At 24.4% G+C, this 25,088-nt stretch overlaps 2 protein-coding genes across 2 annotated transcripts; both read left to right on the top strand.

Moving 5' to 3' along the window:
• The first annotated feature begins 409 nt into the window (after positions 1–409).
• Positions 410–10,660, top strand: LOC145832461 (uncharacterized). Its single transcript, XM_082939777.1, has 2 exons — positions 410–894; positions 10,627–10,660. The coding sequence occupies exons 1-2, from the start codon at positions 410–412 to the stop codon at positions 10,658–10,660; spliced, it is 519 nt and encodes a 172-aa protein (XP_082795903.1).
• Positions 10,661–12,958: 2,298 nt separating this feature from the next.
• Positions 12,959–19,380, top strand: LOC145832460 (uncharacterized). The gene is made up of 5 exons (XM_082939776.1): positions 12,959–13,072; positions 13,523–13,721; positions 14,017–14,213; positions 14,454–14,561; positions 19,255–19,380. The coding sequence occupies exons 1-5, from the start codon at positions 12,959–12,961 to the stop codon at positions 19,378–19,380; spliced, it is 744 nt and encodes a 247-aa protein (XP_082795902.1).
• Positions 19,381–25,088: the final 5,708 nt, after the last annotated feature.

Raw genomic sequence — 25,088 nt, 5'->3', positions numbered from 1 at the left:
GTTAGTAAAAAAGGACAAAAGAAAAAACTCAAGACATTCCCTAATAAGAAGAATAGAGCATATAAGAGAAATAATAAAACAAAACCTTAAACCTTATGTAGACAAAAAAACATATAACAACCTTATTACAGGTGGTAACTCGACGGGCAAGTTATATGGCACGTGTAAAGTTCATAAAAAAGATTACCCATTGAGACCTATAGTATCAATGCTAAACACACTGTCATATAAATTAGCTAAATATCTGGATGTAACAATCAAACATCGTATCCCAAAAAAGTATTGTGTAGAAAACAACAAAGAGTTTTAAGAAAAACTTTATAAATATGAACGTAAAGACGGTGATTACTGCATTAGCTTCGACGTAGTCTCACTATTTACTAATGTACCGTTAATAAAAACTTTACAAATGATTGCAAATATAGTACGTGATAGTACCATACCACAATCAAACATACTAAATCTTTTAAAGTCTGTTACTGGAGATTTGTTCCAATATAATAAGCAATTATATACACAAATAGATGGCGTAAGCATGGGAAACCCACTAGCGCCTACTATAGCAAATTACTTCATGGGAACATTGGAAAAAAATCTCTTTAACACCGAAGATGAAAATAATCCAGTTTTATACCTTCGATATGTCGACGACATATTCTGTATCTTCCGAAAAGGTGTTTCATTCGAAAAGTTCCACAAAAAGTTAAACAAACTACATAAGTCTATCAACTTCACATATGAATTAGGTGGAAACGAACTCCCATTTTTGGACATTAACATCAAACTAAAGAGAGATATAACAACAAAGGTACACAAAAAAGAAATTGATACAGATGTCATTTTAAATTTTAGTGCAGTGGCACCAATTAAATGGAAAAAAGCTCTGATACTGTGGTTTGTAAACAGAGCAAGAATTATAGCTTCTAGGCATAACATTTACAAACAAGAAATCACAAACTTAAAAGAAAAATTCTTTAAAATTGGTTATCCAAAGAAATTTGTTGATGACATAATTGAAAGATCACTTAGTATTAATAAAGACTGCACTAAACAAAAACTAAGTAACTCAGACTTCAAAAATATTGTAAAGGTACCTTATATTGGAAAACCTAGCATCGAGTATAAAAAGAAACTAGAAAAGCTTCTAAACAATTACATCGAAGACTTCAAAAATTTTTACCACAGCAAAAGTAAGCAATTACTTCAGTAATAAAAATAAGACACCCCATGAATTAAAATCAAACGTGGTCTATGAGTATAAATGCTCTTATGATAAGAGTATCCAGTATATTGGATTCACTTCACGACCATTAGTAGAAAGAATCAAAGAACATTTAAAAGGCAAAACATCTGTATCGGACCATATTAGTAATTGTAATGTTTGTAAAAATGAAAAGATAACTGTTAATAATTTTGGAATTTTAAAAGAATGTAGAAATAAATTTGAGACCCTGATAAGTGAAGCTCTACTAATTAAACGATATAATCCAATTTTAAATAAACAATTAATTAAACCGGGTATTACCCATACTCTAAGAATTTTTGATTAGTTTGATATATAATAGTTTAACAATTCGTTAGTATTCATGTAAAATATTATTTTATTATAGTTTATAATCTTAATTTATAAAAAAATTTTATATAATGTATCACTTAAAAAAAAAAGAAAAATTTTTGTATATTTAGTTGTTTATCACTAATTTTATTTATTTTTGCACAGTATTTTGTTGATAATGACTAATGGATAGTCGAAACGTCGTCATGCGAATAAATTTTAAACTGAGAATGTGTTTCTTATTGAATTGGTATTTAAAAACTCCAGTATCCCCACCTGTTTTTTAAATATTTTTCTTTATAATTCCTGCTCGATAAAGAAATACACAGAAAATCGTTTTATAGTATTTAACAAATATTTTGCTTCGCTTTTACAGTCGATCTTTTCGATCAAAATAAATTTGGCTGAAGTACTAAAACATTTTTTATTTGTTACTATCTTAAGTTAATTGTTTAGACCTTAATTTTGCAATCAACTTTTTTGTATCCTCCGTTTTATTTTTGATTAATAAGTTTAAAAAATACACTTTTCAAGGCAAATTAGTAAAGCTTTTTAAAACGTCTCCTAACAATATTATTCAAAACTTGCTTTAACTCAAGTTTAAAACAAATATATATACATATATATATATATATATATGTATATAAAGGTTTATTTAAAGATGTAAATGTATTTATTAATAAAGCCCTTAAGGTATGCTCAGTGTGAAAGATTTAATTTATCAAGTTAAATAACTTAATTCTATATATAAATATATATATAAATAATAGTATATTAAAAAGTATTTAAATAGTTATTCAAACTTAACTAGTTTTTTATTGTAATATTTATTATATTATACAGATTCATCTTCATTAAACAAAGTATGTGCGTAATAAACTTTTAATTTCACAAACAGTATAATTTATCAAATTGAAATAAAACATCACACAATTTTGATATATAGTTTATGCACAAGTATTATTTTTAAAATATTATTTCTATTTTATAAAGGTTACGTACGTAAGTCATCTTATTCAAGCAAAGAAAAAAGTAAGTTATGTAAACGAGCTACGACTGGGCTAGTAATTTTAGTTTAAAATTTTTTGTATCAATTTATAAAGCGAATTAGTTCTTATTTCTAACTAAATAGTTTGTAACTAAAACTGTTAGAATTTGAATTTCTAGTATATTATTTTAATGACGAAATTTCAGAAAAGTTTTAATACACTTAAATACTTTATTGAACTTAATACAACTTAATTTAAATATTTTTTGCTAGTAAAAACTAAAAAAATACAAGCATGATAATTTACCTGGTCTTTAGTTTGTTTGTAAGTAGGTCTATTTATTTTTTTATATAAGTTTTTTTTCTTAAATAAGACACATGCTGACCATATTACTTTTATTTTTAGCATTGCGTATTGTTTTACTTTAATTATGATAAATCAATGTTAAATGTGTAGAAATAAAAACTGTTAAATTTCAAACAAGTTAATTTATTTTAGCTTTGAGCTCCGGTTTATTATTCTTTTTTTGAATTTGCTAAAAACATTTGTTATCTTTTATAGCATTAAAAATTAAAAAAAAAAACTTTACTTTTATTAGACGGATTTTCTAAATAAAAGTAAAGTTTTTTTTAATATTTAGAAAATCCGTCAAATAAAAGTATTTAGTATAACTTCAGAAGTTGTACATATTAATTAAAGAATAAAAAATAACAACAAATGTTTGTTATGTCAAAAAACCTGAGTACTTTATGAGACGAAAAGTAATCAATAGAAATTTTAAAGTACTTAATAACTGTTTTCATTATGTACTATACTAATATTAATTTTAAGAAAAAGTTTTTAAAACCACATTTTCACAGATTTACTGATGCTGTCTTGTTCTAAGGTGTTTACAATTAAAAAGAACTTAATAACAAACAAACGAACAAAGTTGTAAGTTAAAAAGTGCACAGCTTATTTTCAGCAAAAGGTGTTTAAAGTGTAGATAGATCGATAAAGAAATTACAAAAGATGCTTGTTTGCTTTAAACTCGAAAAGCAATACTTTTAAAAACAATATGTAAAAGTTAAAAAGTATAGTTTACACATTAACTAAACTTAGATTAATTTCTTAGGTTTTCTTAGTAAGTATAAACTTAATATACAGTTTGAACAAGTTTTTTGTTCAAGTTTAACCTTAAAAGAGACAATTCACTCCTTACTTATACTAAATTTGAACTTTAAACAGACGTTTTAAAATATTTGATTAATATTAATTTACTAGATAATTTATGTAGAACAAACATTAACTGCTTATACTGTTTCGTATATTAGTTTATTTGATTAATTAATTTCAAAACTTCCATATAAAGGAATGATAATTACTTCATTCCTTTGATGCTTATAAATCAATTAATACTTAAAAAAGTACTTTGAAACTTTTTTAAACTATTATGAGTTTCATATATTGACTTATTTTCACTTACACTACAAATTTATTTTTTAAAAGCTAAACTAAGTGAACTAAATACTGTAACACAATTTAAACTTATAGGAATTATAATCTTTATAAAGCTTGCTATAAAACTAAATATAAAGTAGTTAAAATAAAGATAAAACTAAACTACAAGTTTTCTAGGAAAAAATATTATTAAAAAAAAAAAATAATCCTTTTATTTTAGCAGTAAGCATTATAATTTTCTCTTAACTAAATAATTAAACACAAGAGCAAGTTTTTGATGGCTTCAAAAATTGTCAAGTAAGAGTAATAATACTAAAAATACTTTTTGTACAACTTAATACCTTTTTTAATTTTTATAATCCGTATATATATTTATTATAAAAGAAGTCTATGTAAATAAGATTACATCAATTTTTACTAAACGTGTCAATTCGACATGTTTAAAGATAAAATTGATAAAATTTCTCAAACATAATTCAAGGCTAGACAAGATTAAAGCATATTTTTAGTACAAATGCGTACATTAACGATGATTTATTTTGTAAAATTGAAATTTAACAAATAGTCAAAATTTAAACAAAAAATTCAAACGTTTCTTTTTACTTTGTATCTATCTATCTAGAATATTTTTGTTTACTTACTTATTAAAGAAAAAACTGTCCTTTCACTAGTATTAAAATTCTTAGATTTTTGACTTTTAAGTTTTTAATATAAATAGCCTACTAGTAATTTAACATAACACGCTAAAGCAACTTATCATTCTAAGTAGTATTTTTATGCTTTGTACATAACAAAACAGTTATATAAAATCAGTTTTAATTTAAACTACTTTTAGTCTAGATTGTATATATTTGTAATTAACAAAAGTTTTATACTTTTGTTTTATTTTCATACTCGTATTTTAGCCTTAAACTTCTATAGAAACGTTTAAGACTTATATTTATAACTTCATATTCTATTTACTTTCAAACAAATGTAATAGCCTATCTTTAGGAGCTGTATAGCCTTAAACATTATTTATCAAGTTTAACTAAAATGAAAAAAAAACAGTAAAATAAGTAAGTCATTTTATTAGTTTCATTGTTAAAATATTTTAGAAGTATTCAAATACTTTTATAAAAAAAGCGAAACATCAAACATTTAAATTTTACTTTACAATCAACTTAGCTTATTTGACTAAGACTAAAACTTATTTAATAAAAGTTATTTGGACAAGATTTTTAGACAAGATACTAATAAGTCTTAAGCGTTCTAAGATATATCTAAGGTTTATTTTGCGTAAAAGATTAAAAATTGTTTTGTTGATACTTTAATTATCAATTTTATGTTGACTTAAAGTATTCAAAAACAAACGCGCTTTAAGTAAGATTTGTTAGATGCTAAAACGTATTCTATTTAGACGGCTTACAGTTTTTCATGGTATACCATAATTATAGTTACGTAAATTATAAACCTCAAAATGCAGTAAAATATAGTTGTTTGCATTCAAGTATTTTCGGTTTTTATTATCATTTTTAAAAGTTTTTTTTTAAATGTTAGCATAAAAAAGAACTTGTTTCAAAATTTTAATAGAAAATGTAGAAGACTAAGGTTTATGTAAGTACTAAAACAAAATATTCCTCACTGCTTTTTATTTCGTGATGAAATTGTTTTTTGATAAATCAAAATTGAATAAATAGTAAAAGAAAAAGTTTTAAGCACTAAAAAATCTCATTTAAGATGTTCTTAACTTACGTTTTATGATATATGTACCTTAAATTGACGCTTTTTTAATTTTAATAATCCTTTAGTTTACGCCTAAAATATAATTCAAGGCATTTAAATAACAAAATGTAAATATTTTATTCCATGTTGTTGAGATTTATAGCGCTAAAACATGTTTCGTATTAAGTGTTAGCGGTTTTTTTTTTACGATTTATTATAATTTTACTTACCTAAACTGAAAATTTTAATATGCAGTAAATAATTATTTTTAATATGTACTTTTAGACAGCTTAAAGCAGTGATTTTTAACTTAATTTTTTTAATTTGTTTAAATCAATTAAACCTATAATATCAAAACTAATAGTGACTTTAAGTCTTAAAAAAAATAAAAACTAGCAAACCGTTTAAAAAAACTTTACTTGAAATTGACATAATACGACAGAAGTAAAAGACAAAGTGTTTTGAATTACCGTTGTACTTTTTAACAACAATTATAAGCATAAAACTATGTTTTTGGAAAACCGCTCAATTCCCATCTGCACGATTCCCACCCTATCGAATCCGAGAAACATTTTTCGACCAAGGGTAAGGGAAGTGGCCAACAGTGATAGTAAAAAAAAAGTAATAAAAATCAAAGAAAAATAAAATTTAGTTAGTTTATTAAAATAAAAAATCTTAAAAACCGGGTGGGAGTTGCGTGCCGGTGGGAATTGTAAGTATACCATGTTTTAGATTATCTAAAATTAGTGTATGACTAAGCAGAACTGCTATTATAACCACTTAAACTTAGTAAAAAAATATTTGAAGTGTTACGTATCTATTAAGTAGTAGTAGCACTGATTTTATAGTTTTTGTTTTTAGTTAATTTTACAAATTTTTAAAGCCTGTGTTTTATTGTAAAAATTTCCTGATCACCTTTAGGCATGTTTAAAGCAAGTTAGTTAAATTTTAGGTACTTGATTTTTTATTTAAGTTGTTAAGAAAAAGTATAACTACTATCCAACTTATGCTGCCTTTTGAATTCATAAACCGAGAAAAAAAAAATTAGCTAATGTCAAATAAAACTAATAAACAAAACTTGACCACGTGTAAAACTTAATCTAAAGCTATAATATATACTAACTATTCATAAAAAGTTGTTACTTTTTAAAAACATCAAAAATAATGAAAAATTGATTGCAAAATCTTTAACAGGTATTTTTGACGTAACAGTTTTAAGTTTTTTTATTAACAAAAATTAGTTTCGATAGAAATTTAATTTTCATTAAACTTATTTCTTTTAACATAATTAAAAAATAGTCAAAAGATTTAAAAAAACCTTTATTATTTATCATATAAGTTAAGCTAACTAGTTACTTAAAAACATATGTTTAAAGCTTTTTTCATTAAGAATGTTTCAAACTTCACTGAGACAATTTTTTGGTATTTAAGTATTAATGGTACATCAAAAACTATAGTATTTTTTCAGCGTTTAATTTTAGACTAAAATGCATTGTGTATCTTTATTTATAAATATTTTTTTTTTTATTCTTTTATTGGTTGTATAATATTATTCGATTTATGTTAGTAATCGATTGTTTCTTTTATTTTAATTTTAGTTATATTTTTATAATTTATAAGTTTTACTTAGTTATGTAACATAACAATTTATTCATCGTGAAAAACAATAAATCACACGGTAAAAAAATCAAACGTAGTTAAAAACTGACTTTAAAGTCTTTGATTAATTATATTCGTAGTATAGGGTTTTATTAATTTCCGGAAATATTATTAGTTTAGAGGAAATCAGACTTTGTTAAGTGATTTGAAATTTTTCAAGGAAATCGCAGTCCTTTGGAAATTACTTCAAAAACATAAAAGTAGACCTTTAACATTACTAAAACTTGTTTGTAGACTTCATTTAGCTCAGCTAAGAACATAAAAATATAGTGTTGCATTAGTTTAAAAAATAAGTTATTATACCTTAGCACAGGTTACAAGTGTTTTTTAGAAATTACTTTGACAAAACATTTTGTTTTTCATCTTTTATTTAATATTCATGTAATTTAAATACTTTTTTTACTTTCTTTTTAAAATAACAATTTTTTTTATTTCAACACAAACTTATACTATAAGAGTTAATGAATATCAGCTAAATACCACAAACTATAATTTATCAAATAAAAGTTAGCAAACAGTATTTTTTCAACTTTGTTAAAGATAGTACAAAAAAAATTTAAACATTTTTTGTATTTATAAATTGTACTTAAGTTTTTTAGTTTTTGGAACTAAAGTTCTTAAATTATTGTTTAATTTTAGAATTATAAATTTAAAAAAACATAATTGTGCTAAATTTATTTTAAACTCTTTTAATTTTAAAAGCTTTTTTTTACCTTTTCGTTTTTGTTTTCGTTTCTTGTTAAATATTTTTTACTTAGCTAATTTATAGTTTAAACTACACTAAATTTAACTTAAACTACAACTTTTTTATTTTACTCCAACCAATTTCACTTTTGTTTTAAATTCTATGAATTGTTCTATTGTAGCAATTTTCTTATATATTATCAATACATTTAGATAAACCAGTTTCATGGAAAAAAAAATTATATACTATTTAAATATAAACAGGCTTTTTAAACAAAACTTAAACTAATATTTTAATGATAGAATGATTTTTGAAAATTTAACCACTACGTTATTCTTTATACTATTTGTAGCAGTGTGTGGAAAAATATTTGTTACATACTCAACTCTGGTTTAGTATATTAATCTTTTTTAAGTTTTTATGTAGCAATTAAGTATCAGATAACCTGATAACTTATAATTTTTAGTAAAGTATATATTCACAAGAGTTGTTGCAATTTTACTTAAAAATTAAACTATATTTAATTTATTGAAAGTTCACTGTATGATAACTTTGTATACAGTGATTAACTGTATAACTGTTGTTCAAAACTTCTATTATTAAGCATTATTTTAAATAATTTAAGACTAAAAAAAAATTTAAGCTTAAATAATAGTGTTTTGTTACAAAATTTGTTTAATAACAAAGTCGTGTAAACTTTTATTTTATTGTATAGCTAATAAAACACATTACAACAGTTTTGCAGTATTAACTTCATAATAGAAGTAGAAATTACACAACTTTAAACAAATATCCGCTAGATGAGCTCATAGAGCAATTTCTTTATCAACTTAAACGATGGTTTACTATAGTTACGCAACGATTAGAAATGTGTTACAAAATATTTATAAATTCTAAGTTAAGATTACAACTGTTTGACGATTTTCAGTTACTCAATACAGTATAACAGACATTTAACTGTTTGAGTATAACTTTTTGAGTACATAACATAAACCATTGTAAACCTAACTATTGTATACCATAGTTTTAAGTAATTTTCTTGAAAGAGTTATAAATAAGATTATTTTAGTTTATAATGCAGCAATAGTACACGTATACTATTTAATTTAGCTGATAATTTCAGTTTCTATCTAAGCTTTCCGTCTACTACCATATTAAAGCTATGATGCGGCTGACAGCACACCACAAGCTATCGTTGTAAAACTAAAATTTAAACTATCAGTGTAGGTTTTGCGTTTTGTGCTTCACAAAATTAACTTATCTGCTTGAAGTTTATTGTTGCAGCAATAATATCAGTATGAATTAGAGGTACAAAGTTTTACAATTTTTTTATTTTTAAAATTTTTAAACAATCTTTTTTAAATATCTATGTTTTCTTAACATTAAAAACTACTTATTAAAAACACACACTACCTGTAGTACGTGCAAAATATTTATAATCAAACTATCAAATATTTTATGAGTTGTATATTGTATTTACAACTTTTAATCAGTACAAAGCTCATAATTGTAAAGTTAATAAAAACCTAAAATATTTTATAAAAACATAAAACTTTAACATAGTTAAAATTGAATGTTAAGTAAAAAAATAAACTACTTCATAAAACTCATTTTTGTTACTTAACCTAGATATTCACTGTTATCTTTTAACCACTAGAAGACGTACAAAACTCCAGGTTCAGCTTAGTATGAGTCAGAAAAAATTTTGTTATTGGCTTCAACTTTTCATTCATTGGTCAGTTGTTAGGGTAGCAAGTTTACAGAACAGTTCAGTGTAAGTATTTTTGACTACACTCTATGCAGGTACCTTGAGTAGATGAAATTACGACAACTGTTTAATAGTCTTATCTATAAACTGTGAGTCAAAATAGTTTTAAATAATTTAAAGATACAAAACTCCTAAACTAAGTTTCAATAAAAATCAAATAACAATGAAAAATATCAAAAAAAATTTTTTTTTTGTTTTTTAAACTTAGTAATTGTTTTAAATAAGATGAAATAATGTTGTTCTATCTGTAATTTTAGTAATTTAAATGTAATTCAAGTTACAAAATAAATTAGTTTATGTTAATACTTCAAGACAATTATAAAAACTATACAAAATTTGTTATTCATGTATAAAGATTATAAAACGCTACATACAGTAAAGAAATTCTTGTTTTTATTTAAAAGCTGGTCAAGTATTTAAAAAAGACGAAACAGAAGTTACGCTTTCAATTGAAAGGATATGAATCATTTTAAAAGAGAAGTTTAACAAAGACAAATGACTAGCTTAAATCAAATTCAAAAGGTTTAGGTAAAAACGCTAATTTTTATGTACCTTTTTTAACTGAGTTACCTAAAAATATATATAAAAACGAATATTTATTTCTAAAATACACCAAGTCAAAAAGACTGCTACAAAAGCTTTAGTAATTTAATCTGGAAAAAGTAAAATACTTACAGATTTTTACAAGTTTTTGTTTATATTTTAAGTTTCTATTAGTAATACTGTAAATCAATTGTAGTTAACTAAAAAGAATTTTTTTGAAAAATATAAGAACAGACTTGCGTATAAACTTTACGGCCCGTATATTCAATTTTTTGTCCACCAGGAGTAGTGAAGAGCCCAATGATGGATCCAGATAAGAATTAGTCAGAAAAAATTCCGAGAAATTAAATCTCCTTTCAGTTTGCGTTTTAGTGGTTGTTGTGTGAACTAGGGTGGCTAGTCACCACTACGTCTTCATTGTTTCAGTTTCGTTTATAACTAGAAATGAATATTTTGTATACAGAATAAAGATTTTTTGTGTTCATTTTTTTTTTTTTTTTTTTGGAAAACCCTTAAATTTTTACTTAGGGTCAAATATCTTTTCGATCGAGTCAGAAAATTAAAAGTGAGTTAAATACGTATTTCAGGATTTTGTAAACAGGTATGTAAACAGTATGTTTACACATTATTGTTTTTATTTTTAGAAGTTGGTTTGTTAAACCGATATTCTAAAAAGTTTTAACTAGTATTTGTTTATTTACTTTAATATACAAGTTCTTTATCCTTTTATAATTAAGTTTTTTTACAACATTGTTAGTTTTGTAATTATAAAAACTTTGTTTTAGGGTAAATTTGTAGGCATAATAATAAAATTTGCATATACTATAATGTTCAACGCACAATGTGGCTGAACGAGATTAAATATGTTTTGTGTAATAAATCATCCTTAGTTACATATTAAAAGTATACTTTTAATAACACATTTGTTTGACCGAAATCCTTTCGAGTATTATTTTAAAAGCCATAAGTAGCATTTTATATTTGATTTAAATAAAATTTTAAACTAACTTGTTTTAGTTGGTCTTGGAAAATTCCGACTTTAATCTTATAAAACTTTTATTTCATACATTCAAAACATGAAAACCGAAATTTTACCTAAATTTTTTTCTTATAAGCTTTACATTACTCCAACATAACTCCGTATACTAAATAACAAAAGAAAAAAATATCAAAGCGAATATATATTGACAACGAACCATGTAAGACTTTAAACTAAGTTTTAATACTTATATAAAGTACTACAAAATGTTTTCAAAAACAATTTAAATCAACACTGAAACGACTATCGAATCTGTGCACCGTAACACATATTTTACTTATTTGTAATCTTGAAAGAATTCGCATTTCGGACGATTAAGTTCATTTCGCAATTTCGATGCAATTATACCTGCGTTGAACTTTATGTAGTTTATCAATTAGAAGCTTTCTTATATAAAATGTTTTGAATCAGTTTAAAGTTTTAAAAATTGAAATTTTTTTGACTTGTATTTCAATTATCTAAAAAACAGATTGCTGGACTAACTAATTAACTAAAATAAATTCTTAAACTAATTTTTAAATAACTAGTATACCTAAGTTTTTCAAACAAGATATTTAAGTCTGCTATTGTTCTATATTTAGAACTAAAAGAAAAATTTAAGTGTTTAAAAAACATTTTTTGTATTAAACTAAGTTTCTCTTTTTATTCTTAACGCAAGCAAAAGTTTAAACATTAAACAAAAGCGGTTAACGGTCTTACTAAAAATTTTTAATTGCGCATTTTTGAACAAGAAGTTTCAAATTAACTGCTGTTTGTTGTTGTTTTAATAAATAAACCAAACAGTTTTGTTTTATTTTAATTAAAATAAGAAACGCTGTGTTTGTCTGTTTATACTTGTCGAAATTAAATAATAACAATTAATTTTACAATTTATATTTACGAAAGTATTTTAGGTATTTTTCGTTGGTTTTACCATTTTTGAATATCTTATAGTAGTATGTATGTACTATTTTTGTATAATTAAGCTACAAACTAGCTTTGTCATTTAGTTTATTAAAGTTCTAATTCAGTCATCAACATCTAAATTTTTACTAACAGTTTTCTTGCTATCATTAAAACTATCAAACTTATTCTACCGTTGCTGTTCTAAGCAACAAAATCTATATATGAAAATAAAAAAGAACTGATAGCTTAATTATTTTTTAATACTTTTGAAAGGAAAATTATTTGTCATTAAAGCGAACGTCTAGTTAATGTTAACAATTGTACATTGAGCAATGTTTTTATAAAGTTCAAATAAGGCTCTTTGTAGCATATTTTTCTTAAAAGCTTTTCGCGTAGTGAAAATAAATACCTAAATACCCCGTCATCAATAAATATACTTATAAAATATTGACAAAATGAATATACTTAAAAAGTAAAGTAAGTATAACTTTTTCAATCGTTTCCAAATAAGTTTAAAAGGAACTCATTTTCTTTTCCAATGATTTCATACAAAAGTAACTTGTAACATTTTATAAAAAGAGATTAAAAAAGTTATATAAAGCTTCGTATTTAATACTTTTATTTCAAACCAACAGATTATTTTTTACTTGTAAGTCACTTAGTAACCATGGTGACGTAATTGTATGACGTCATGATGAACCAGGATTATTACGCGTCGGAACTACGTCATCAGTCATCGGTGGCAATATCAAGAAGGGGAAACCCCGTCGGTGATACTTACCAGCACAATTTGTTTGAACATCCAGTAAGAGTTATATTTTTTGATAATTTTTTTTATTATCAACATTTAGTTATTGTTATAGTATGTAAAGTTATATATTTTGTTTAGTATATAGAATTTTATTTTATCCTTAATTAAATTACAGTTTAATATATTTTTACTAATGAAACACGCAATAAAAAACAAATCTAAATACAAACGAAGTGATATTATACTTAGACTTATATAGTTTATCAAAACTTCACTAAACTAGTTTACAAAAACTTCCGAAACTTTAAATTTTATTTAAAGTTTTTTTTCAGTGATTTAGATACCCAAGTTTTTAATAAAAGTAGTTATCAAAACTTTTATCTTTAAACATACCAACAAAGCAATCAAGTCATTAAGTAAAACATTTTCTAAATTAATATTTTAATTGTTAAAACTAATCAAATTAAGTTGTATTCGTTTTATGACGTCATAATACTATCACAGGTAGGTCATCACCACCACCATCAGCCCAACAATGGCAACCACGTCACTAACGGCAACCTAAATTCGGGTAGCAACCTTATATTCGACCACGGTCACCATAACAACAACTTCCCCATCTACATGCCGCCCCACAATCACCATGGTAACCATGGCAATAACCAGTTTAATCACCAGATGCAGCAAGATGCTCATCCAACAGGTTTGTTATTGAAAATTAGATAAATAAGAAATAAGCTTTTAATTGTAAGCTATTAATTCATCTTAGTTAAAAGGTCTAAAGGTACACTATAAAAGTTTTATAAACTTTTAAGCATTGTAGTTTGTACTTAAATTTTTTATACATAACCTTCTATAATGTCTTTTTTTATATAAGTTTGTACAATATCTTATAAATTTTTCTAAATTTTAGCTTACAATTATTTTACAAACTGTAGTCTAGAATTTTTTTTATAGTAATTTATAATTGAGCAGTCTAGATTTGAGTTTTTTCACAGATCACATAGGGAAAACCCCTACTATGACCCACCATTTTCTGCCGCACCACCCCTCCTCATCCTCATCGTCAAGTGGCAACGAGGGATTCTACCCCCCACAGGCGGCCCCTCCTCCCCAACATGGCAACCAGCAAATGGTTCCGTTGCCGAGAAACAAGTTCGGGATCGGGGGCCAGATCCGGCAGGACATTGAAGAAGTTTTTTTTTTTTTGCTTTTAAAACTTTTTACAATCTTTTAAGATTTCAAGGTGAAGTTTCTGGGTATAAAACTTATCTTATTTAAACAAACCACATATCTCGTCTGAAAAATGTTTAAGGTGCCATTATTACGTCATTAAGTCTTCTGCGTCCAAGCTCACCAAAATTAAAAAGACTATTCTACTAATATTCGCTCACAAACATTTTAACTTTTATCTTTCCTCTCAACTTTTTTTCAGATAACAGAGGAGGAGAAGGAACGCCAGAGGATCAAACGGGAGAAGAACAGGATAGCAGCTGCCAAGTGCAGGAACCGGAGAAGGGAACAGTTGGAAAGTCTCGAAAAGGTTACAAGTTCTTTTAAGTTTAACAATGTGGTAGAGGGGTGTAAAAGTCAATTTTAAATTGAGTATTAGAGTTTAAATTAAACTGGCCGCTAAAAACGTTGGGATGTTTTGACTATTAAAGTTTTATAAAAGCAAACATGCGAGTAAAGATTATAAACAAATATATCTTTGCAAATATGTTAAGTAAGTTGAACCTTATTCTGATTTTATAATTACTATAAACTTTGGGTTTATCATGAACGTTTTTTGTTGAGATCTAAAGTTTATTAGAGAAAAACATCTATTACTTATTTAAATCAGCACTTTACACATAAAGTTAAAAGTAATAAGTTATATAAAGGTAGTAAGTATTAAAATCGATATAAGTCAGTTCTTACTATATATGTATAAAAATAAGGAAGTAAGTATGAAAAAAGTTTTTATAAATAAGTAAAAGTTTTGATACATGTTCAAGAAAATAAAGCTTTTAAAAAAAAAACCTCTTTGCAGAAAACATTATAATTTGTAAAGTTAGAACGTCTTAAAGGAGTTTATGAATTTGTTTCAATAAAAATGGTCAAATTTTATTTTATATTTAACTTTATTTTGTAATTTAAAAGCTAATAGACAATATTCTTTATTGTTTAATACGGTTGTTTCAGCATTAATTTACATTATAAAATGGTTTAGTACAACACGGTTCTGTTATTAGTGTTTTACTTTAAAGTATTTTTAAACGAGTTTTAATTTGAAACACATACCGTGTTGAAAAATGAATTTAGTCGGTCAAAGAAATAAGTTATAGAGATATCTAGATATTTAGTAAGTATTAAGTTGAATTTAAAAAAAATCCAAGAAGATTATGAACAACAAAATGGATTTGATAAAATATAGATAAAGATATTTTTGAAATTTTAATATTTCATATAACTCATACATTTGTTCATAGTTTTATGTAATCGTCTTTTACCAACGACTTTAAGTAGATAGAAGCCAGTTATTAAATAATATTCAAGATCAAGAACTTTATTTTAATAAGTAAAAGTTATTTTCTGAACTAACATTTTAACAAAACCAGCCTAAATTTACTATAAATTGTTTTAAACAAAATGAGAACTTGTTATAATTACCTAAAGGTTTTAATGACAAGCTTAATGATCGCTCCTTTTTTAAGTTTTGAAAGGTTAATTACGAAGTTCGGCTAAGCTTTAACAAAGTAAGGTTTAACCTTTAATTATAGTTTGATATAGTTTACGAAAAACTTTATTTGTTTTGTTTTACGTTAAAAAAGAACTTTTTTGTTTATCGTAAATTCATAAAATTTGTTAAAAAACTTGAAGTATTTCATAAATAGTTTCAGTTTTCGTGAGTATACAATTTATCAAATTTATCTTTCTAATGCCAGTCACTTGCAATTTAACTTGCGCGTTATTATTAGTGAAGCTCTTTTACATTATTACAATTTTACGCTTTCTTTTTTAAACTTACTACACATAGTTTATAACCTTTCATAATTAATCGGTTTTATAAAATCTCATTAAAACAAAAAGAATATATGTTATGTTGGAATGTAGGTTATTAATCAACAGAGCCAAAGTCATTCATTTTTAAAGAAGACTTAGTAAAAAATTTAGTTAGAATTATTTAAAGAAATTGAAATTGAACTATACTTTTGATATTTTTTTTCGAAGCGTGTTAAGAGCTTTGATTCTCAATAAGATCTATAATGTTTTTAAGCTATTTTTTCAAGACAAAAAGGTAGTAGTTCTAATTCGAATAAAGCAATTTTATAAACACTAAAATTTTGGTTTTTTACAAATTTTATTTCTTATTAACTCTATTAAAATCGTTCATCAGCACACAATTCGGACAACAAACATTTCTGCTTAAATTATTAAAACTAGAAAATGACGACAAAAAGTGGCATAAATAAAACTTTTTAACTTTCCGATCACAAATTTAACTACCATTCAACATCATCAATTGGGCATCAGCTTCTGATAAAACTTGGAAATTTCCGCAAAACTTTTCTAATTCAAAAGTGTGTGATTTAGCACGCACAGACTCGAACTTTCCACTTTTGTGTGTCTGGCGGAAAGTCCCTGATTACTCACCCGCGCTCGCCAAAGTGGCCGCTTTTCATTATGACTCAGCGTGGGAATTTTTGTTGAGTAAACCGCTTCCATCTGATGACAATGCAAGAGAAGCGAGTCTCTCTCGTTCTTTGAAAAGTGAACTTAAATGACAGAGTTGTATAATAAAATTGTATATATTTTGTTTTTTTTTATTAATGTGCGTGTAACGTATCCATAGATGACGTAGTTTTCGATAGTTTTTGTGGCGTTATGTCTTTTCTCTTTTTTCGTTTTAAAAGTGTGAACTTATTTGATAGAGTTGTATAAGATTGAATAACTTTACTTTTTGTTTCTTTTTCTAAAGCGCTTGTGATGTGTCCATACGAAGCCATGGACCAACATGGTGTTTTGTTTTTCGGAAAAAAAATAAGATTTCTCAACGTTTTTTACAAGAACACAAAGTTTCTAAGAAACTCATTAAGTTCTAAAAAGTCTACTTAAGTTTGATTTTTTGTTGAAGGTTACATCTCTACTAAAAATCCTTTTTGTAAACAAATGACTTTAACACCTTACTGATCAACTGTACAAAGAAAAACGTAATTACTATAAACATATATTTAGCAAATTAGAAAGTACATAATAGTTATGTGATTATAATTTTATTGAAGCTATGTAATATTTTAAATGAAATAAAAAGTATTAAATTATAAAATAAAGTTATAATAAAAGGAATTAATTGACGCCGAATAAGCGACAACGATTATTTTTTCAAAGAAATTAGTTCGCAATTTAACAAAACAAAAAGAGTTTGTGAAAAACACGGCTATTCAGTCGAACCTGCATGAGTCACTTATGTGAATGAAGCACTTAAACAAACAATTGATGTTTTATATAACATATTTGTTGTATAATTACTTTATTGAGAATTTTTTAATACATATACTGTGAATGCTTGTTTTCTATATTAGTTTACAAGCGATTGACCTATTTTTTCCAATAGTAGAGCAAAAAGTAATGTTTTGCTTCATTTTTTGTGTTGAAAATAAGTATTTTGTAAGAAAAACTGTTACCTCAAATAAATCATTTACTACAGATTATTTCTGATACCTAATGTTTATTAAATAAAATGCTTTTTATAGGTTTTTCGTAGTATTTATTTAACTGTTTTATAACGTTATTCTTATTCCTGTAATAAATATACCACAAGGTATCGATTAAATTTGAGCTAGTATTTAGAAACAATTTAAAACGTACTTATTTTCAATAATTGTGTAATAGTTGTTCAAAATATATTTCCATCTGATATCTTTGTTAGACAATTTAGTTCCAATTACGTATAATATATATATTTAACATATAAACAACCAATCGATTAAAATTATGAGGCTCTTAATCCAGCGTTTTTTATTATATGCTTTGTTGTTATGTTTGTATCACGGTTTTAAAAGGTCGACTGAACTGAAATATTAAGTACAATATATTCATTTTGCTTCAACTGTTTAAAGTGATGAACAATTTAAAACTAAAACGATAAAGTTGTTGACATTAGAATACGCTTTTTCTTTTCTTCATTCAAAAGTGTTTATCAAGTTTTTTATTCTTTTTTAAATTTGTTACCATAAATTTGTTGGAAACTAATAAAATAGCGGTTTTTAAGTTAGTTTAGAGTAGAAAATTATCAACCGAACTTGTTATAAGCAACAAACACAGAAATTACTTACTAAAACATTTTCTTTAACTTTGATTAATTTTTTACTACCCGTTTAGAATTAAATTTACTACTTAAAAAAAATTGAATGCTAACCAAAACATCCGTTTATTTTTTACGTGTTATTTACAAGGAAAATAAATTACATTTTCCTATGACTTTAATGAGCTTTAAGTATATTAAAAAGTTTTTTAGTGCCGTTTTTATAAATAGTTAAGTTATTACAAATAATCAGTTTTATTAAGGTATGTTTTTAAGCTGATGTCTGCTTGATTGTCTATTTATACAAGTTGTAGCATTTACTACAGCATTTCTTGAAATTATTGACAAGTATTTTCGATCGTCGCGTAACAACTAATCCGAAACGTAATTGCTCGTAATTGAGTAGCCTCAAATTATTTTTAAAATTCAAACTTAAATTTGAAGTGTTTTTTAAGTTGAAACTTACAAAATAAAGCTGAAATAAAGCAAGCGATTGATCGAATTAAATAAATCGCACTTATTTGTTATAAAATTAAATTATAATTATTAAATTGATTGACGTGCTTTAAACAAAACTTTGTTATTGACAATTACATCGCGTTTAAATTATAAAAAAGAAACAAACGATTTTGTTTACACGAAATAACCTTTAGCAAAGAAATGATAGCTGAAATTTAACGTGAAATTTGCAGAATTCGACTATACATTATAAGTTGGTGTGGCAGAAATAACTGCGTTGCTAAATGCACGCTACAACTAATTATTTGTTTGTACAAAGTTTTTGACTGTACAAACTTATTTTTTGAAACTAAAATTGTTTCTTATAACATATCTATTTCATTAATTGATTAGTGTCCATATAAAACTTGTTAATAATATTAGTTACCAAACTTTTACAGATACAAGTTCTCTACTTAGTTACAAGTATCCTAATATTTTTTTTTTGTAGGAGACAGAACAGCTAGAACGGGAAAACAAAAGCAAAAGGGACATAATAAGGATGTTGCAAGAAGAAAAAGAAAATTTGCAGCGGGCGTTGAAGGACCACGAGCTTAAATGTAAAAAGACAGTTTAGCGCAAGCTTGAAACATACCAGGGCACAAAAATGGTGTATTACCGAGTGCTTGAACTATGAGGCGTAATATACTGATCTAAGCTGTTACACGTTATTTATTTTCTTCTTTGTCAAGCTAAATATGACGTAATGTTAATGATAATCATTTTCTCAAAACAGTCATATACAACAATATTCAACCTAGTAAAACATACTTTTACATTCAGAAGTTCTTTTTAGCTTAAACTTTAATCATGACCTTTAAGTTCGAAGCTACTCAAAATGCTTATAGCAAAATACTTTGAAGATATGCGTATCAAAAAGTATTAGTCCTCATATAAAGACGAATCTTTTTAAAAGCGGAGTTTTTTAAATGCTATATGTTACTTTAAAAACATCTTAAAGCAAAATTTGAATAAGAAAACATCAACGCCTAAACAAATACTAGTACACATGTTTTTCATAAGGTTCTCAGGCTAGAACGAAAACTTTAGTAAAAATATAACATACACTTTTTTAAAAGCGGTCTCCTGTTTTATTTCATGTATAAAATTTTGCAACTGTTTTATTTATTGTGTCCAGAGCTAGTAAGTATCATTTGTAAATAAAGAATTTTTGATGTGTACAAGTTTTTCTTTGTGATCTTCACAAAACACCATCTGTGTTTCTAAAGCCAAATATTACTGTAAATTTGTAAAGAAAATGTTTTTATCGTGGTTTTTTTTATAGTGGTATGTCAAATTTTAGCCGGTTAACAAATAAAAATAATATTAGAATCAATGTTTTTGAGAATGAGTCTTTATAAGTACAAATTACTTTATAAATATGAAACAAAATAAATATTAGTTTTACAACATAACTCTCAAAATCCTTCAACTGGGAACTAATTTTAGTAAATTTAGTTTTTAGCACTATTTCTTAAATTAAACAAAAATTGGACTCGACATACCACGATCGTTCGTTTTTTTAATTGAATGTTTTTTTATTAGTAGTGTAGAAATATATTTTGCTTTAAACGGTGACAAATACTTGTAAATTTTTTATTGTTTTTAAATAAACATTTTTTCGGCATTCTCAAAACCTTAAATGTATAAAGTTTGTTTTGTAGAAAACATTTGTTAAACGAATAAACTTTGTTTAAATATTGTTGTTTTATACATAGATATTAACATTAAATTCAATAAATAACTATATTCAAAAAGTTTAATCATTCTATTAATTATTTTTTCTGTTTAGGTTGTTAAAAATTATAAATTAGATACTAATAGTAATTTTAAACAAAAAAAAAGGAGTTTTTAAGAATAATAAAAGTTCTTCACACTATTAATCCTTAGATTTTAGATAAAACAAGTAAATATAAACTTTATTTTATTCTAAACTCTATCTCTTTATATATTTCTGCAGACTGTATACACTACTCAAGTATGTACGTTTTTAAGTAGTTACACAATATATAAAATATTTATAATTCTTGGTAATTCTAATTAATTATACTGTAAAATTTTGAAAAAATAATTAATGAGTGGGTGTTTTAATTTATTTTATCTTTAATTAGTATTACTTAAATGAAAAAATCTACATTTCGGAAATTAGAAAATTAAAACTAGAATCAACCTTCAAGTTCGATTAAACTGAACTTTCTTAGCTCTACAAACTAATAGAGTTTTTCTTACTGAAACTTCTCGTTTTTTTATCAAGTTAAAACTTACTACAAAACATTTATTTAGAATTATTTGTTTTATATGTTCAGTTAACATGACAAACAACATATGGTTGAAGTTTTGTGTCGCTAAACAATCTATAAGGAATAAAAAACCATGTTTTTATTAAAATCCGTTTTTTTTTTTTTGCAATTGCAGATAAGAATGAGGGCAAATGCAGTATTGATAAATGCGTTGATTATAATAATTATTATTATATATTTAACAGAAAATTAAAAATTAAACGGCGTATTTTTCAGTTATTGGAATATTAACAATCAAATAAATAGCTGATGAAAATCATTTTTAATATCGTACAAATATAAAATAATTTAATAATTTTACTAAAGTAAGTGTTAGTGAAACTATACAACAAAAAACAAGGCTTTTCTGTAAAAGTTTTACCAATATATATGTTGGAACGTACTGTGTTGAAACAGTTTTTGTATTTTAGATCAAAGTTTTTTTTTTCAATTTATTCAGTTTCCTTCATAAGATTAAAGATTATTTTTAAACTTTACAGACAAGAATTAATTTATTTATCAACTTGAAAAATGCTAATAATAAACCTTTCTTAATTTTTTTAATGCTTTCAAATTTTGTTATTCTATGCTAAGATACAAAGTATTTATAATTATTTTCGTGATTTTAGAACTTTTAGGTTTTCAATATTATCTACGTTATCCAATACTTAACCAAATTAAATATTTTTACGCTGTTATACTTTGCACTCATTTGAAAGACGGATTAGTTATAGTATTTTAATAATTCATTATTTTATAATGTACGCAAAACTTCAATCAATGTACACTTAAGTAACTGAACCCAATTTATTTTTCAAGTTTTTTATTTTTTTGTAATCAAGGCCTGTTTTAATTCAGTGCATACTATCAAGATAAGTTACTTCGGTAAAAAAAGACTATTGAGTTCCTTAAATTATACACGTTGTGTTTATCTTACTACTTGTGGAATTTAATGAATAGTAAGTTGAATAAATTAAAATGTTGCTAAAACATTTATTGCAATGTATATAGTGGTTTTACATTTTAGTTTTAGGAAAATATGTACCGTTTTAAGGTAACTTAAAGTTAGTTTATAAATTATCGTAGTGTTTTTTGAACAGTATTCTATTTATTATTAGTAAACAGTCTAAAGTACTTACATAAATGCATAAAATATTATTAGTTCGTCTTAATACTAATTAAGTTAAATGTAAACTTATGTAAAAGTGTTTATTAAGTGGGTGTTGTGTTTGTTTAATATTTTTAAACAGTGTAACTTAATTAAAACTTATCTTAATAACGGTGAAAATTTTTGTACCTACATATATAATATTACTTTTCATTAAGAATGTAGATTATTAATTTGAAGCAACGTATAAGGTTTTCTAAAATAGTGTTTTACGATTAAAAATAACTTAACTTTATTATACTTTAGTTGTTCAAAAAAATAAATCTAAGCTCTATTTATTTTAGTAATAAAAACAGTTATACTTTTACTATTGATAAAAAGCACGTATAGAAACATCAACTGAATTATCAGAAAACTACATATTAAAAAGGTTTAAAATAGAATTACTATTTGAGTGAATTTATTATTTAACTGAAATAATTTGTATACATTCAAAAAATTTAAGATAGTGCGAGTATGGACAAAGTTTTATAAAACCTAAGCAGTAATTTAAGAGTTTTTACCAATTTAATCTTAAAAGTTTATTTTGAAAACAATTTATAAACTTTTAATCAAAAGACTTTTTGTCACATATTAGTTGCTTTGTTACAAACGATATTATAAATACAAAGTTTTAAATTAACAAAACTGTAAACTTTATTTATGTTTATTAAGTATTTTTAACACTTATCAATTTTTACTAATCTACACTAAATAAGTGTTTATTACTTGTTTTTTCTTACATATTGTAATATTTTCACGTTTTCCACCACTGTTGTAAATGAACTTATTTTTTAAACCTTTATATTTTGTGCTGAATTGTCTGGTAAAAGTAATTAAAAACGATTCATCATTGATAATATATGCAAAATTTAAACCAAAGTAAACTTGTGTAACTGAATTCAAATTTTATTACTTATAAAACTTTTTATTTGTTAATTAGTCAAATAATTTAGATTATTATTCTTTAAATTTCTGAGTTAACATTGTAAAGATTACAATTTTTTTGTTTTTTATAATTTATAACATACTAAGTTTATCTGATATGTTGATATATGTAATTAATTGTAAAGATAAATATAGTTCAATTTTGCTTAAAAAAGTTATGAAACAAATATTACTTTTTAGTGTCTTTAAATTTAGTTTTTAAACTATAGTATATTCAAGAAATGTAAAAAATTAGAAGTAATGTATATTATATATGTATTTTAATTTATACTTATAAGTCAATCTAAAATAAAGTTTTGCATAACCTAACTAAAATTAAAAATCAACAAATAAAAGTTTTAAGTTCATTTAAGTTAACTTCTATTCTAAACTAAAAGCTTGTTTTAAGTTAAGAAAGTAGTATTATTTTTAGTATTAAAAGAAGTTTTTAAATAAAAAGTAACATTAATTTGATTTAGTTTGACTTGTTACAAAAATAATTTCATTACAATAAAGTTTAAATTAATTCAAATTTAAGAAAACAAATTCAAAACTTAATTTTGGAAAGTCTTCCATATATTTAAAGAATATTTAATTTAGAAACAACAAAAGTATAGTTTTTAGTTGTTAGAAAGAACAAAATTTTAAATAAATTCATAAGGCAAATTCTAAAACACCAGCGCCATTCATTAATAACTAAAACATTATATATTAAGCTATAAATATAGTGAGTTAATTTTGAACTAAAGAACTTTCTGTACTTCCTAAAGTTGTAAATTATAAAATTCAACATCCAGAAAAATTATTATAATGTTATTTATGATAGTGTAGTATGTTAAAGCCAATTAAAATCAATGTGACATAAATTAGTTAATACTCAATTTTCTAAATTCTATTTGAATTTCTAAGAAATTAAGCTATAATTCTTTCATAATTTTACAGTTCTTTGTAGTTCTTTAAATTACATGATTTAATTATTTTAAATAGGACACAAAACTAGTGAAGAGGCCTACTACGTTAAATACTGCTTATTACTTTATAGAAAGTCTGTTTTGTTTACTTATTATACTATGCATGAGTCAACTTTAATATTTTTAAACTAAGCTTTGTTTAATTGTAATAGATATGTTCTGTTCTTTTGTTGCTACCAAAGTAAGTTTTAAAAAATTATGTAACCTAAAAATATAGTGTCATTACTGTTAGTTATGTTTTATTTAGTTATAAGCTTTGTTCTTATTTGTATAGCTTTATTTTCTAATATTTAAAGTCCATTTAAATTTTTACTGGAAAATATTTTTAAAAAGTTATCACCAAATTTTAAAATATTAAAAACTGAAAATTTTGTTATATGTTTCCATTGAAATCTGCTTTTCAAATTTTGTTAGCTTAATTTTAAAACTTAGCTTAGTAGGTATTAAACGTGGGAACGGGTCAAATTTGCTCGATGACAAAATTGCACGAGGTTACTAAATTGCACGAGGGGACTAAACTGCACGTAAACAAAATTGCACGAGGGGACTAAATTGCACGAAAACAAAATTGCACGAGTGCACAAAATTGACGAAGACAAATTTGCACGAGGGCACAAACTTGCACCAAGGGTAAATTTTGCACGAGTTACATTTTTGCACGAGAGTAAAATAAACAGAAAAAATAAAATAAAACTATAAGATAAATCAATAAAAAAATTAAAAGAAAAAAAAGTTACTTACCGAGGGTAAGGGTTAGGAGTAACAGCAATAGTAAAAAAATAACATATAAAAATTCTTGTTTAAAAAAAAAGTAGTAATAATAATAATTGATAAAAAATAATAATAATAATAATTAGTTATAAAAAAAAGCTACCGACCAAGGGTAAGGGTCAGGTGTAACAGAAAGTAAAAAATAAGTTATTGAAATGAAAAATCAAAATTAATAAAAAAAAATAACAAA

This window comes from Thalia democratica, chromosome 3 (assembly GCF_965202585.1).
Source record: "Thalia democratica chromosome 3, ktThaDemo2.hap1.1, whole genome shotgun sequence".
In the NCBI taxonomy this organism is placed as follows: domain Eukaryota; kingdom Metazoa; phylum Chordata; class Thaliacea; order Salpida; family Salpidae; genus Thalia; species Thalia democratica.
The sequence above is the reverse complement of the archived record's forward strand: the minus strand, read 5'-3'. Positions and strand labels throughout refer to the sequence as shown.